We start from the raw sequence: 13663 nt of genomic DNA, 5'->3' as shown, positions 1-13663 counted from the left end.
GAATTTTTTTTTTTTTTTTTTTTAATTTTCTACCTACTTTCGATGCTTCTTTATGAATATAAAGGAGTCCATTATTTACTCACCGGACAATATTGCCAGGCCGAACAGTTCGCAGTCTCGCATGCCCTGCTGGCCGAGAAGCATGCATGTCTGCGCGTACACCTCCTTCACTCTCGACTTCGCCTAAAAAAAAAGAAAAATGATGTAACGAAATATTAAATTTCGAGAAAAAATTATAGTGAAAAATATTTAAAAGAGGAGATAAATGTTGAAGAGTTTTAAGGGATGATAAATTCGACAAATTTTTATCTGTGCTTTAAAATTCGTATAATTGAACCCATTTCAACTTAGCGAAAATTTCACTTTAATAAATGGAAAATCAGATAAATAGAGTTCCATAGTAATATTCGATTTTTCCTTCGTCTAAATTATTAAACAGCATCGAACGGTTAAGCGTTCATCGAGCGTTCGTTATTTCGTTATAATTTCATCAGATATCTAAATCGATAAAATCGAATACGTGCGCATAAAACGTCGTATAAAACGTCATACGATTATCGATAAACGATTTCGAGCGAAAACACATCGAACTATCGATCGAGGGAGTCTATCAAACGCTCAATCAAAACGCTTGTGCGTTCACCAGAAAGCGGAAAGGAACTCCCCTTTTCGAAGAGACGTCGCTACGCACGTGACTGGTAATAGAGCACGCGTAATGAGATTGTATCGTTCTCGAAACCCTTGTCCGACACCGACCCCTTTATGTAATTACAAATTTACATCGGTGAAACGATTGTGCACAAATGATTTCGTTTCAAGGTGGACTTGTGGATGTCAACGTGTACGAGAGATATCGCGTTTAAAAAGAAAATGAATAGAGTAGAAGTAGAAAACAGGGAGAAAAGAAGAAGGGAGTAAGATTAAATTTCCAAATTGCATTAAAAGAAATTAATTTTTCGAAATTTTCGTTTGCTTCGTAAGAAACTTCTCGTTAATATTATCTCGAGTCATTGAGTTATCATTTTGATTAATTTTTTCAGTGATATTCCTGATTAAAATATTAAAATAAGAATACGAATTTTCTAAGAATATAGCGTCGTTATTTAAAAACTTTAATCGACACACTCTTTAACGACCTGCAAATCCAGAGATCAATTAGTATCATTGCACGAATCGTTGCGATTCATGGTTAGATCGAGCAATAGAACGAGATGGAAATTTATGTACCGTTTATACACGGATAGATTTAAACTTGCGGTAACCCACATTCTAGAGAAACCGGAATCCCTTGCGTAAACGACATTAACGTTAACCCATTTTATGCGTCTTTTTGAGAGACGTTTACGTTCATCTATGTTTGGAACGATTCTATTTAAAAGATATTATAGAAATTATAATCAAAACGAGAGAGAATGAGAGAGAGAGACATATAAAATTATGTTAAATATTAGCATATGTATGTAAATTCTTCTTGAATTTAGATATGAAATTCTTTCATGAATAATTAATTTATAGATATGCACGTGGATATACTTTTCTCAAAGGAATGAGAAATAATTTTTCTTCCGATCTTAATAAATTTCTTGAGAAAGTTTAATATATTCCTCGTTATCGGATGAATAATTTTCTAAAAACGCAAAAAAAACAATATATTAAATAATTTTAAAAATTTAACTATTTTTTTGAATGAATAATCACGCATCAATAATGATCCTGAATAAAGTCAAAATAAAATCAGTTTAGAAACTGCGAAAATCATTGATCTTATTTTCTTTTCCAAATAAACGAATTGATAACTTATACAATAAAAATCAATAGCATATTACTTTATAATAATAAAACAACAACATGTAGATCAAATTACAAATTTTCTGAAATGAGAAGAGAATGAGGATAATCCTCGTAATGAATTCGTTTAATAAAATTTCTTATTCCCACACGCGATGCGACGAAAAAAAAAAAAAAAAATAAAAAAATAAAAAATATCCAAACGATATTAATCCCAATAAATCTAGGCAAGTTTGAATATCCTACTTTATTCAAGCTTTTATGTCACGACTCGAATTCCTGGTCGGAGTTAGCGTCGGGTTAATCGAGAAGTTGGACACGTTTTCGCGGTTGGATGACGACGCCAGAACCATACGGTTTCGAAAATAAAAAGAAAGAAAGAAAGGAAAAAAAGAATCATCATCGCTCGGTAATTTTATCACTTCGATTCGCGACATGCAGGCATTCTGCATCGCGCGTAGCATGTAATAACAATGCGTGGATGTATGAATATTGCAAACGGTGAAAGCGTACCACATACCAGACTCGTTACAACCGTGGTAGTTCGCAGACGTAGCTATACACGGTGGTGCCATACCAAAGAATGTACGTGATCAGATTGATACACCTTGCTACAGCGAATATGACGATAACAATTCCCCATACCCCTTGATCATTATCCTTGTAAATACTTTCGTGGAGGGGAGAAAGAGTTAAGATTTAAGGGAAGAAGAATTTCTGAACATCTGTGATCGATATATACAAATGATCGAATTAGATTTTATTACGTATTGAAACAATTCTATTACATAATACAGTAATTGCTGTAATGGAAATCTGTTAATTTGTAATTTTTTGGTACAATAAAAAATTATAATTAAAAAATGTGTTTAAATATTATAAAGCCGTTATATAATATTAAATAATTAGAAAATTAAAAATAAAGGAGACGCAATGAGGATAGAAATATCATTATTTGAATATATACGTATCGTGCATTAATATACATCGTAATAGAAAAATATGGAAAATAACAGATATCCTCGAACGAGTTATTAACGAGTTAACGAACGCGACTTGGAAACTACTCTATGTATCGAAGTTGGCCACACGTGCAAGAATTTCCAATTATACCACGGTATAATAATTCATATGATGTATGCATTTATTTTCTCATCTGATATTTCCACCATTGCTAATAATGCATAGTTTATTCGATCTTCTCGCGGAACTTAAATCAAAATACTTTGCCAAACCACGGGTAGGTTTAAAATAAATACGCGAAATATAGCGGGTACTTAAACTTTTTTCTCTACTTACGGAATGAAATCAGCCCGGCCGACCAATCTGGTTAATTAATTACCATTCGGCCAATCCTTTATATCTACCTTCAATCTAATGAATCCTCGTTTAAAGGAATTCCGTATATTTCCGTATAACTTTTAGAAGAATTTCCAAAGGCAACCAATTATATTCGTTGTGTACACGTTGTGTGTATGAGGAAACGTTGGAATTTATCCGACGTGTTTTAACGCTTCAAAGCGTATAGGAATGCGCGAACGTTTCGTATCGTGGCGCTTTTCCTTGTGCTTCCCCACAAACGCATCGAGCATGCAACATTGTTTAATGAGAGCTTCCTAAATATCTTTTTTTTTTTTAATACGACCGGATTCGCGTAAGAAAATTACGCTCGCGCAGCAGGTAAGAATAATTAAAAGAATAACTTATTTTAAGTTAATTATGCTAGAATCGTGGAACCGTGTTACGATTATTATATTACACAAGACGTTGATACGCTCGTGAGAGAGTCTTTTGAGAGTCAATTTCAAAATGAGAGACAAACACAAATATGTCGCAACACTTATTTAATAGCGAGTTACCGGGCAATTTAAGACGAAGGAGGAGAGGATGGTAGAAACGGCGGTATGATTATTAAAATTATCGCAAATTGCAGAGTTTGCGAGAGATGTGAAAATGGCATGCGATCGAAATGAATTTTAAAAAGAATCAATTTTCGCGTTTTAAATAGATTTTAATTCTTGGGAGAAAATTAAAAAAGACTTTTATTTATTTTTATCCTTTCCGCCCATTTCGAATCATTTCAAATTAAAAATCTGAAAGATAGTATAATAAATTCTTCTTCTTTTACATTCTCTTTAAAATAAACTTTAAAATCAACTTCAAGCTCGTCACGAGAAAAGAAAACGTATAATTGAAAATCCGATCATATTGCTATATTTTTATAAGAACGTTCGTTATCACGCGATGATCAGAAACAAAGGTGGTATTAGGCCAATTACCGTCACGAGAGATCGCAATAATTTGCCGCTCGAAATAGACCCGCTGGTTCCCAACTTATGATGATAAGACTTGTTGCGCATGCGTGGAAGAACGGCAATTCTTTTCTACCGTTGCGAAAAAAAGGATCGGCGTGGCAGGCTCGGTGACGAGGTACACTACAAGGATCGGTACACGGTAATCACAGCTTGAGCACCGTATAATCATGAAAAGTCCTCGGCGCAACCGTTCCTATTGTTCCTTCTTCGCTCAATGAATTACATATACGGAGATGGTAAATGGTAACAGGCGTGAGCGCGAATTCGCGCGATGGAGGACGTAGAAAGAGAGAAGGAGAGGAATAGAGAAGGAGGGACACCCACGGATATTCAAATCGCATCTGGCATTGCCTTCGCTTCCTACCGTAGGCCCCATGACTTCACCGGTCTCGTGGCTTTTTAGAATGAATGGACGTGCGGATCCAGGACCGATTCTTGCCTCGTTCGCGAGACAAAGCATCGACGGATTCGCTGTCGTCACGATTTGCATAAATTGCAAATGCTCAACGTCGAGGATGTTTATTGAAATCTCGCCACTTTTATAGCTGAATCGAGTCTTGACGCTTTTGGTTTCGTATTTACGAGGTGATCCTCTTTTTCTTTTCCTTTTGTTTTTCCTTCAAAGCATCAAACAACGAATCATTTGAATGAAAATTGCTCCTTTCTTTTGATTCCTTTCTTTTTTTCTTTTCTCTTTTTCTTCTTCTTCTTCTTCTTCTTCTTCTTTTTTTTTTTCTCGTTGAAAGCGTCAAAGAGTAAATTGTTTGAACGAAAATTTGCGCTGTTTAACGGAGCAGACGATGTGCACACGAAGAAGAAGATGTATGTCATCAGAGGAAATAATAGATGGACAATATTTTAAGATATCAAAGATATTGCGAAAAAATCATCAAATCATCAAAATTGTAAAAATTTTCAAATTACAGAGATTCGAGTTACAAATATATATATATATACTTTTCGATAAAATTGAAAAATTATTTAATAAACTTTAAATAGGTAATTTCGAAGAGCGTTCGAATCGGTATTATTATAATGAATACAATTTCGTGCTATATGATTACTTAAAAACTTAAATGGTTTTTATAAATTATTACGCCATTACGAAATAAACTGAAGAAAAATCAATTTTACGGCTGGTTTAATTATTTCATTCCAGTTTATATAGCCTATCGTAACACGGAATTATTTTTCATTGATAAACGTATCCACATATTAAACCATCGAGACGTTTTTCTTCCATCCACGATATCCCTCTTCCTCCATTAATTACATCGAAAGAATTTCCGATGCATCTAATATATATAAAAGCTTATATTATTTTACACGATTAGAAAGTTATCTGATGTAACGTGAGCTATCCAGCTTCGGGGAAACCGGTTGAGGATCCGCTCATAGTAAAAGATCCTGATCTTTTTTAAATAATAAACGAAGGAGCAAAATTTTGATAATGAAATATAATATTAAAAAAAAAAAACAATAATTAACAAAATTTACAATTCACGATAAAATAAACGTTGTTCAACTTTTCTCAATTTTTAAAATATTAATTTAAAATTTATATCGATGTTATATGGTTCCTATTTCTTTCGAGAAATTATTTAATTTCGTCGTATATTTCTATCTCGGAAGAAATTTCACAAGGATGTATCGAGAAACCGTACGCGGAAATGTTATTACAATTGTGTAGCATTTTAAGCGATGCCCCGAAGGGAAAGGTCCCTCATAAATGCTCGGCATGGAATGCACGCGCCGAGGTAGAGGAACAATTTATCGCCCCGTATCGAATATTTCGAGTCGCTCGACGCATTCCGGCGCCGATCTTGTCCGCACCAAATCTCTACGGGCCACCATAAAATATCCCCTGGAACAGCCTGTCGGCTCAGATTTACGGTCGATCCTATCGGGCCCGCGTTTCACGATTCTGTCCATGGCCCAAGACGGCCACGCGATAGATTCGCGAGATTGACAAAAATATCTGTCCAAATGGATCTTCCTCCTTTTCTTTTTCTCTCTCTTTTTCTTTTTGGGGAGATTTTTACATCATTTTTACATCATCGTAAATACTTGGCCATCATTTTGCGAAAAAATATACGAAGTATAATTATGGAAATAATTATGGAAATAAGGACGTTGATTTTGATTTTGAAATAACAATTGTATATCGAGAAAATATTTTTAAGTCGTAATTTGTTTTTTTTTTTTTATAGATATTAGTTGTACGTGTACTAAATAATAGTAATTTAAAATTCGTGCAATTTTAATAAATATTTGATATTACAAAGAATGCAAGAATATTAGTCCATTTTGGATTAAGTTCAAAATTCGACTTTTATCCTTTGAAGGAAAGAAAGAAATAAAAGAGGAAAATAAATCAAACGAGAAATAAAAAAGACCATAAACTCGAATAACAATATTTCTCATAGACATTCTACAAATCTTACGGATGAAATGAACAATGGACGTATTTTTCCATTTGAAAAGAAACCTGGCCATTCCACTTTTCTAATCGGCATTTCAATTATCTGCATAATTATTATGCTACCGTTCTGCCATTGTAATAAATTAGTATCGGTACAAACGTAACCGGGACCAGATAGGAATCGACACGGTCATTTGAGAAATATGCCGTAGAAAACACGAGTGTTAAAGGCAGGAAATATAACGAAGAATGAAACATTTTTAATTCGTGTATCTCTTATCGTATTTTGTAACAATGAGTCTATTTCAGGAACACGTAAGCGTTTCAGATCGGAAAAATGTTTATTCTTCCTTTCGTTCCCTGCTTGTTGCCAGGAAATTACGAGGCGGAAATACATCCAAATTACCGGCGATCCAGAGATAATGAATTTACTCATTTTCCTTCAGAGTTAATAGATTAATTACACGCAGCAGAAGAAACTAATATCTTTCTTTCTTGTTCTTATTGTTTTCCTCTTCTCACGCGTTTTTAATTATCCTCCAGATTTTTCTGTTTTATGAATCGTACAATTTGTGAAAAAAAAATCTATAGCGATGTAAGAAAGTTAATATTAAATATATTATATAATTTCGAAGAATTAATTACATATAACATTTTTATTTTTATAAAGAAATTCAAATGCAGCAAAAAATTATAGAATTTATACAATATATAAAAATATATTCAAAAATGTATCCTTTTTTTATACCGCTAATTTTCATATTTCATTTTTTATTATTTACTCCTACACTTTTTTAACACGTTTCCATCAATAGTAACAAAAATCCACTAATTTTGCAATATTACGAAATAGTAAACCCTTTATTTCAAACATTTTTCATAGATACTGCAACTGTGTTTGTTTCTTATATTTTACCATATCCATTTATCATCATCACTATGTTGAAAATAATTTGTAACATCCGTTTTCTAAATTTTTCTAAACGACCACGAGTTATTAATTAGATATTATCCATATACCTACTTAACAGATACATTACTGCATCCTAGCTCCATAGAACAAACTTGATAACTTGCACGCGAGTAACATTCTTACTTTGATCCGGTATAATGAAGCCAGAATGCCAGCCCCGTTGATTTCACAGCAGGCCAACACGGGGCCAGGCAGGCAGAACGAGGAATTTCCTTGGCAACCGGGAATTCAGATTCGTCGTTACAAATGAACCTGGCTATAATTAAGTAGATAGTATCGTGTGAGAAGGTGCGCCAGAACACTACCGGCCGTATATATATGCGCGTGTGTAACGCTCTGTGTAGATGGTTTGTCTAACGACGCGAGAAGGCAATAGCCTCGAACGGGCAAATCGACGTTGCTGCGGAAAAACCTTGCCATTGAAACGCTTGCTATCGCCTTCGCCACGCATTCTCCCTGTTCCAGTGTTTTCCCAATATTTTTCGTTGTCAGGAAAAACTCTTTCCACATGGTACAGTGTGATTTCACGTGAAAAGAAAAAAAAAAAAAAATATTTCGATAATGTGGAATAAAGCTGTTTCAGACTTTGCTCTTCTATGGAGGAAATCAAATTCGAAAATTTTCAAAGTACAAGTGAATTTTAGAAATGAATAATTGGAAGATAAATAAAAGAATGTGAAATTTTTCGATCAATTTTTAAAAGAAACAAAAAGGTTGAAATTTTATTCTATTTTTTATTTATTTTTATATCTTTTTTTTTTGTTTTTTAGAATCTCATTGCCTTTTGTTGAACAAAAGTCTGTAGAAGATGTAGAAAATATACGTTTGGTATTTTCGATTATGAAATTTATGTGATTGAGATTTAAGAAATTGATTGAAGTCGAGAGAAAGAGAGAGAGAGAATTATGAAAGAGTATATGGCGTCTTGGATTGTGAAATTGCGAGAATAACAGTGGAAGGAACGAGTATTCTTATAAGTTTGTTATCGAAAAATATATTATGCATTAGATGAAAAAAAATGGCATTATAAAGAAAGATAGAAAAGATAGAAAAAAAGAATCAATAATATACTTTTACATAGTTGCATAGAAAATATCGTGAAGAAACAAGAATACAGTTGCTTCCTCTTCATTTGTGGACTTGTATTAATGAATTCGTTGCAGAAGCACCACTGCTTTGCAAACATGATTAAGATTTAATCAATGAAGTCCGTATTTTCTCGTTAAAAAAAAAATAAATAAAAAGAAAAATAAAAATCAATATTTAAAAAAACAATTATTTTTACCATTACACGATAACAGACATAATCCAACCAATAATATCATTGCAAAAACCGTATAATTTAACCACAATGAGTTTTTGATATTCGATCGACGATTGATTGATACAATGATAAATAAAAAAAAAAAAAAAAAAAAAAAAATGAACACAGATAAAAATGAAATTTACACCTGTAGTGTTTTATATGCGACAAGCATTAGTCATGTCGACGCTTAAACATGGCGATATAATCGTGTATCTTACGAATCGTTGAGTTAAAATCCACTATCAAACGAGCCTTTATTCCGACAGATTTAATCGGCAACAACTGTTTTAATAGCAATCATAACTGCGTTGAAACGATGATGAATCGCGCGTGTATAATTCGTGTAAACGCGCGCCTCAAAAACGAGATCACTCATTTTTCACGCGAAGCATTGAAAAATTTACGAGGGCACGCGTTCTACCGTGAATCGACGAAAAATATCGTGCCACGCGAAACTAAACGAGTTCTTTCTTACCAGTTCTCGAGTGAATTCTTCGGTGAGATTGCGTAAATAATTTTTTAATATAATTATACACTGCATTTGATATAACTTTTGTATCGCATATATACATTAATGGTATACATTAATGTATACCTGAAGCTTAAATAAGTGAGACAAAATGCGAGATAAATACGATCTTTTTAACACGAACAACGGAAATTTGAATAACAATATTGCTCTGATATTCTCTGGAGTTTCAAGATAAATTTTTCTACCATCGTAGAGAAGAGCTATACTATATGAATGTTTCACGGTTAGAAGATAATTAAGCAGAAGATGATTAAAAAATTTGACAAATTATATTTTGATAAATATTATTTTCAATAAGAATACGGATATTCCTCTTTGTTTATCTCAATTTTTACTAATTTCATCAAGCAACATTCTAGCATTAAGATTGATAGATTCTCGAAGAAATAAAATAAAAGAAAAGATAAATCGATCGTATATTCAATATATACACATTCAAAAAATATAATGAAATAAAATTACTTTTCACGCGTGAAACATAATTCTGTACAACACGGTGTTACAAAATAACCGAGGCAGCAACTTTTTCAATTAGCCATTCCACATAGTATCGGGCGTTCCTCTTCACTCCCCCGGTCTGCCGGTTGTAAATGACTCTTAGGGAGGACAAGGCAGGTGCATGTACCTTCGCACGCCTTAATATATCGACTATACTATACGCGGGTTTCTCTCGCATCGGTTATTCCACGCTCGCACGCCCACGCGCGCCACGGATGTAACTAATCGCATTCCACGATTAGAAAATCCAGGCGTGCCCTCGACATCGCGATGCACATGTCCCGATAAAGTATGGTATTTCGCGGCCATGTTGCGCGTTTTCGTTTCAACCGGATGATGGTACATGTTACATGTGAAAAAAAAAAAAAAAAAAAAGGAAGAAATAATCGGATCGAATTCTTTTTTCATTTTTTTTTTTTTTTTTTTTTTCGTATACACGATGCGCGTGATTTTCAATTCAATCGTGTATTTATAATAATATTTTATGTAACTTTTTTTTCACGAATATTAAGAATAAAAATTTTATTTATTTGATTTATTTATATGAATATTCGTCAATCATGATAATCTAGCATGGACATTTCGAAATTATTCTATCGAAATATTTTTATATTTAATTATTATCAATAATAAGTTTCTTATCATTGTTATTATATCGTATCACTTTATATTCCGTCTCATTTTCCCTCGTATCTTCAATCGTAAAGTATCTTACCGGTAATTTAAACAGCAATTCGTACGCTATAAACGCTTCAAACAAGAATTAATAATATTCATAAAAGATAAGATTCAAAGATATCGACTTCTCTATAAAATGATACTGGCGATTATGCGAATCGTTCTAAAGTATGAAGAAAAATTACACGATCGTCTTTAAACATATAGCTTTCAACGTTATTGGTTTTTTCATTAACTCCATGAAGAAAGAATGGCGTTGTATGGAAAATAGACGATCCGGAATTACCATGCGCGTAACGGAACAAGATGAAAACGATTATGATGTACGTTGCAACAAGTTGAATATGCATTGTCGTCATGAATTATTCTCCTCCTCCTTCTCCCCGGTTTAATAATGTAAATGTCTGTGTACTCACCTCAACGACGAAGTAAAGAGGATCACCAGGAAGGGCTTGAACGGCGAGGTAGCGGCTGGCGGACACCAGGGGTTGAAGGCAGGACCGCGCAGCCGTGACACCGCTACCACGCATGCTGCATGCTTCATTTCGTCGCCGCTACGCCCAGCGTCCTCACTGCAATCATATCAGTGGAAAAAGAAAGAAAAGCTGGTTCAACGTGGACACCGTTTGTATCATAAACTATAATTGAAATACGAAAGTTTGAAAAATAAACTCTCCAATGGATGTTTCGAAAAATATCGCGCGAAATTTGAGACGTGTGATTGCCTTATAATTGTAAGCCAATGGATGGGATGGAAAACATAATATGTAATGAATTTATACAATATCGATGGGATAATATAGATCGATACCTCGACTTTTCGTTTAAATCATCCTGCCTTCTATATCAAAGGATAAGAACCAAACGAATCTCACGAAAAAAAAAAACAAACGAGGAAAAAAAAAGAGAACAAAAAATCGATTAACTATCCAAATAACGTGACCGACGGATCCAACACATCCACATAACGTTCCTCGAAATAGAGAGGAGAGGACTACCGGGATTACTTCATGTCAGGCTATTAGACCAGAGAATCACGTGGCAACGAAGATAACAATGTACGAAAGAGCCGATAGGGATATGCAAATGAAAACGGTAACCGGTCGCACAAATCACACTGGCATTTCCAGAGATCCCAACCGGTAGGAACAGCAGAAAGAAGAGGAGGAGGAGGAGGAAGAGGAGGAATAAGAAGAAGAAGGCCTCTGCACACGGTTCACAATACGTGTGTTGAATCTCTTTCTGGATGTTGGTCCACGGTAAATCACAGAATCGCTCCCGGCATTACTCCATTTTCATCTCTGTGGAACAAGAGGCGGTCGCGTGGATGGAGAAACGGGATGGTCTCGCTCGCGCCGAGCCAGCCAACCGCTCGTAAATCGGCCGGACAATAAGTTCTTCAAAAGAAAAGAAAAATGCAACGGGGAGAGCATCAGATCCACCGTGGAATTTCAAACCCGCTGGAACCGATTAATTGTATCGATTTCTACCGAGTTTTCTTCGTACGTATATCCTTTATACGAGAATTATTGAATCTTTGTTACATTATATTCGTTTTTCCCATAAATGTTACTGGAAATTTATATATTGAAAAATTTTGAAAATTCGAAGACTTGTCTTGTACTTTATATTCGGAGAAAAAAATTTCAAAGTTCTCGCGCCAATAATTTACTCTTTTATATAATACATATACGTATCATCAAGGACATAAATGATTCTTGACATACTTTGCACCATGTCTGCGCAACGAAGTGGCTTTTTGCCATCGTGGCGGCGTTTTCTTTTCTCCTCCACGTCCTCGACACGACTATTTTGGGGTCGTCCCATGATTCGACGAAGTCGCCACGGTAATCGACGAAATTGACTAATGGACGATCCACGAGAGAGCAGAAAGGAAGAGAAACCATCTACCCGCGAAGGGATGATCGATGGGATCCATTACCGAGAGACGCGTGCAATCCGCCCACACCCCGAGGAGTCTGGCTCTTTTCTGTCCCTTTCCCTCGATCCTCTTCTTCCCTTCCCTCCTCCACCTCTCCGTACACCCACCCCCTTACCGTGATCCCTTCTTTCTCCCGTACATGCACTCGTAGTCAGTTGTTGTCTATTTCTCTTTCTCAGGTGCCTCTCGGTTTGCAGCACGTTGATGCATTTACTCGCTTACCGGTATAACTGCCGCGCCATTATAAAAGCCGGTCTCTTCTTCTCCCTCCCCCCCTCTTGCCGCCCTCTCCCTACCCCCTCCCCCGATCCAACCTCCTTTTTCTCTCTTACCCTCCTCTCTACCATCCCTCTTTATCCCTCTTTTTCTTCTCTCATTCTCTATCTCTCGTCCCTTCTTGGACCCCGATAGCCAATGCATTTCGCAGCCGTTCAACCTGTGTCCCTATAGCATTCTCTTCGCGATCACCGACCCCAAGTGTACAGACTTCGAAGGAAAATCACGGAGGATCAATTTTTGCGCGCGGATCTCGATAGGTACTTGCTCGTGGAGAGCAAGGAGGACGATAGGGGATGAACCGTCGAGGTATATTATTTGTGGATACGACGAAAGACTCGATGCTATTCTGATATAAAGGGATTTTTTTGATGATGGAATACTTCAAGGGATAAGAGAATTCGTTTGAAATGATCTTCGACAAGAAGTATTGTAGACAGATGTTGCAGATAAATATTTTTATAAATTTTATAAATTGATGAAATCCGATTAGATGTAGATAGAATATTTATTCGTTTAATCGAAATGTAATAAACGTACTAACGAAAATGGTTGCATATTTCAACGAAATATCCATTTCAAAACAGTATTTGTATTAATTGATTCTAAAATATACATTTAAGATAGTATTTCTTTTAAAAAAAAATTATTTGTAAAAGCCTGTATCATTAAAAGAAAAAAAAATATTTATTTCTATTTATTTATATATTTCTATATATTTATTTATCTATTTCAAAAATCTATTTTCCTCAGCCTTGGGTGACGAATACTCGTAAGAATCCTCCATTCGGAATAACCACCCATAACGAATGCCATCCGCGTTACCAGTCTTTTATTACCGCCTCGTCAAACGATCTAGGATGTTTTACAAGCGACACCGGCGACCTTTGTGCCTGTACCGATCTCCGGCAATTAGCCCATCCTCGATCATCA

The 13663-nt window shown here is 35.1% G+C and overlaps 1 protein-coding gene across 1 annotated transcript in view; it reads right to left on the bottom strand.

Moving 5' to 3' along the window:
• The window catches only part of LOC102675348 (protein expanded-like), a 41845-nt gene extending 30540 nt beyond the window's left edge, over positions 1-11305 (bottom strand). Inside the window, 3 exon segments of the mRNA XM_031514472.1 lie at positions 84-183; positions 10929-11024; positions 11027-11305. Of these exon segments, the coding sequence (XP_031370332.1) occupies positions 84-183; positions 10929-11024; positions 11027-11056 (226 nt within the window). The 5' untranslated portion in view covers positions 11057-11305.
• Between the last annotated feature and the right edge of the window lie 2358 nt (positions 11306-13663).

The sequence above is a fragment of the Apis dorsata genome, unplaced genomic scaffold, assembly GCF_000469605.1.
Source record: "Apis dorsata unplaced genomic scaffold, Apis dorsata 1.3 scaffold_44, whole genome shotgun sequence".
NCBI classification, from domain to species: domain Eukaryota; kingdom Metazoa; phylum Arthropoda; class Insecta; order Hymenoptera; family Apidae; genus Apis; species Apis dorsata.
Note: the sequence above shows the minus strand (reverse complement) of the source record. Positions and strands in the feature narration are given on the sequence as shown.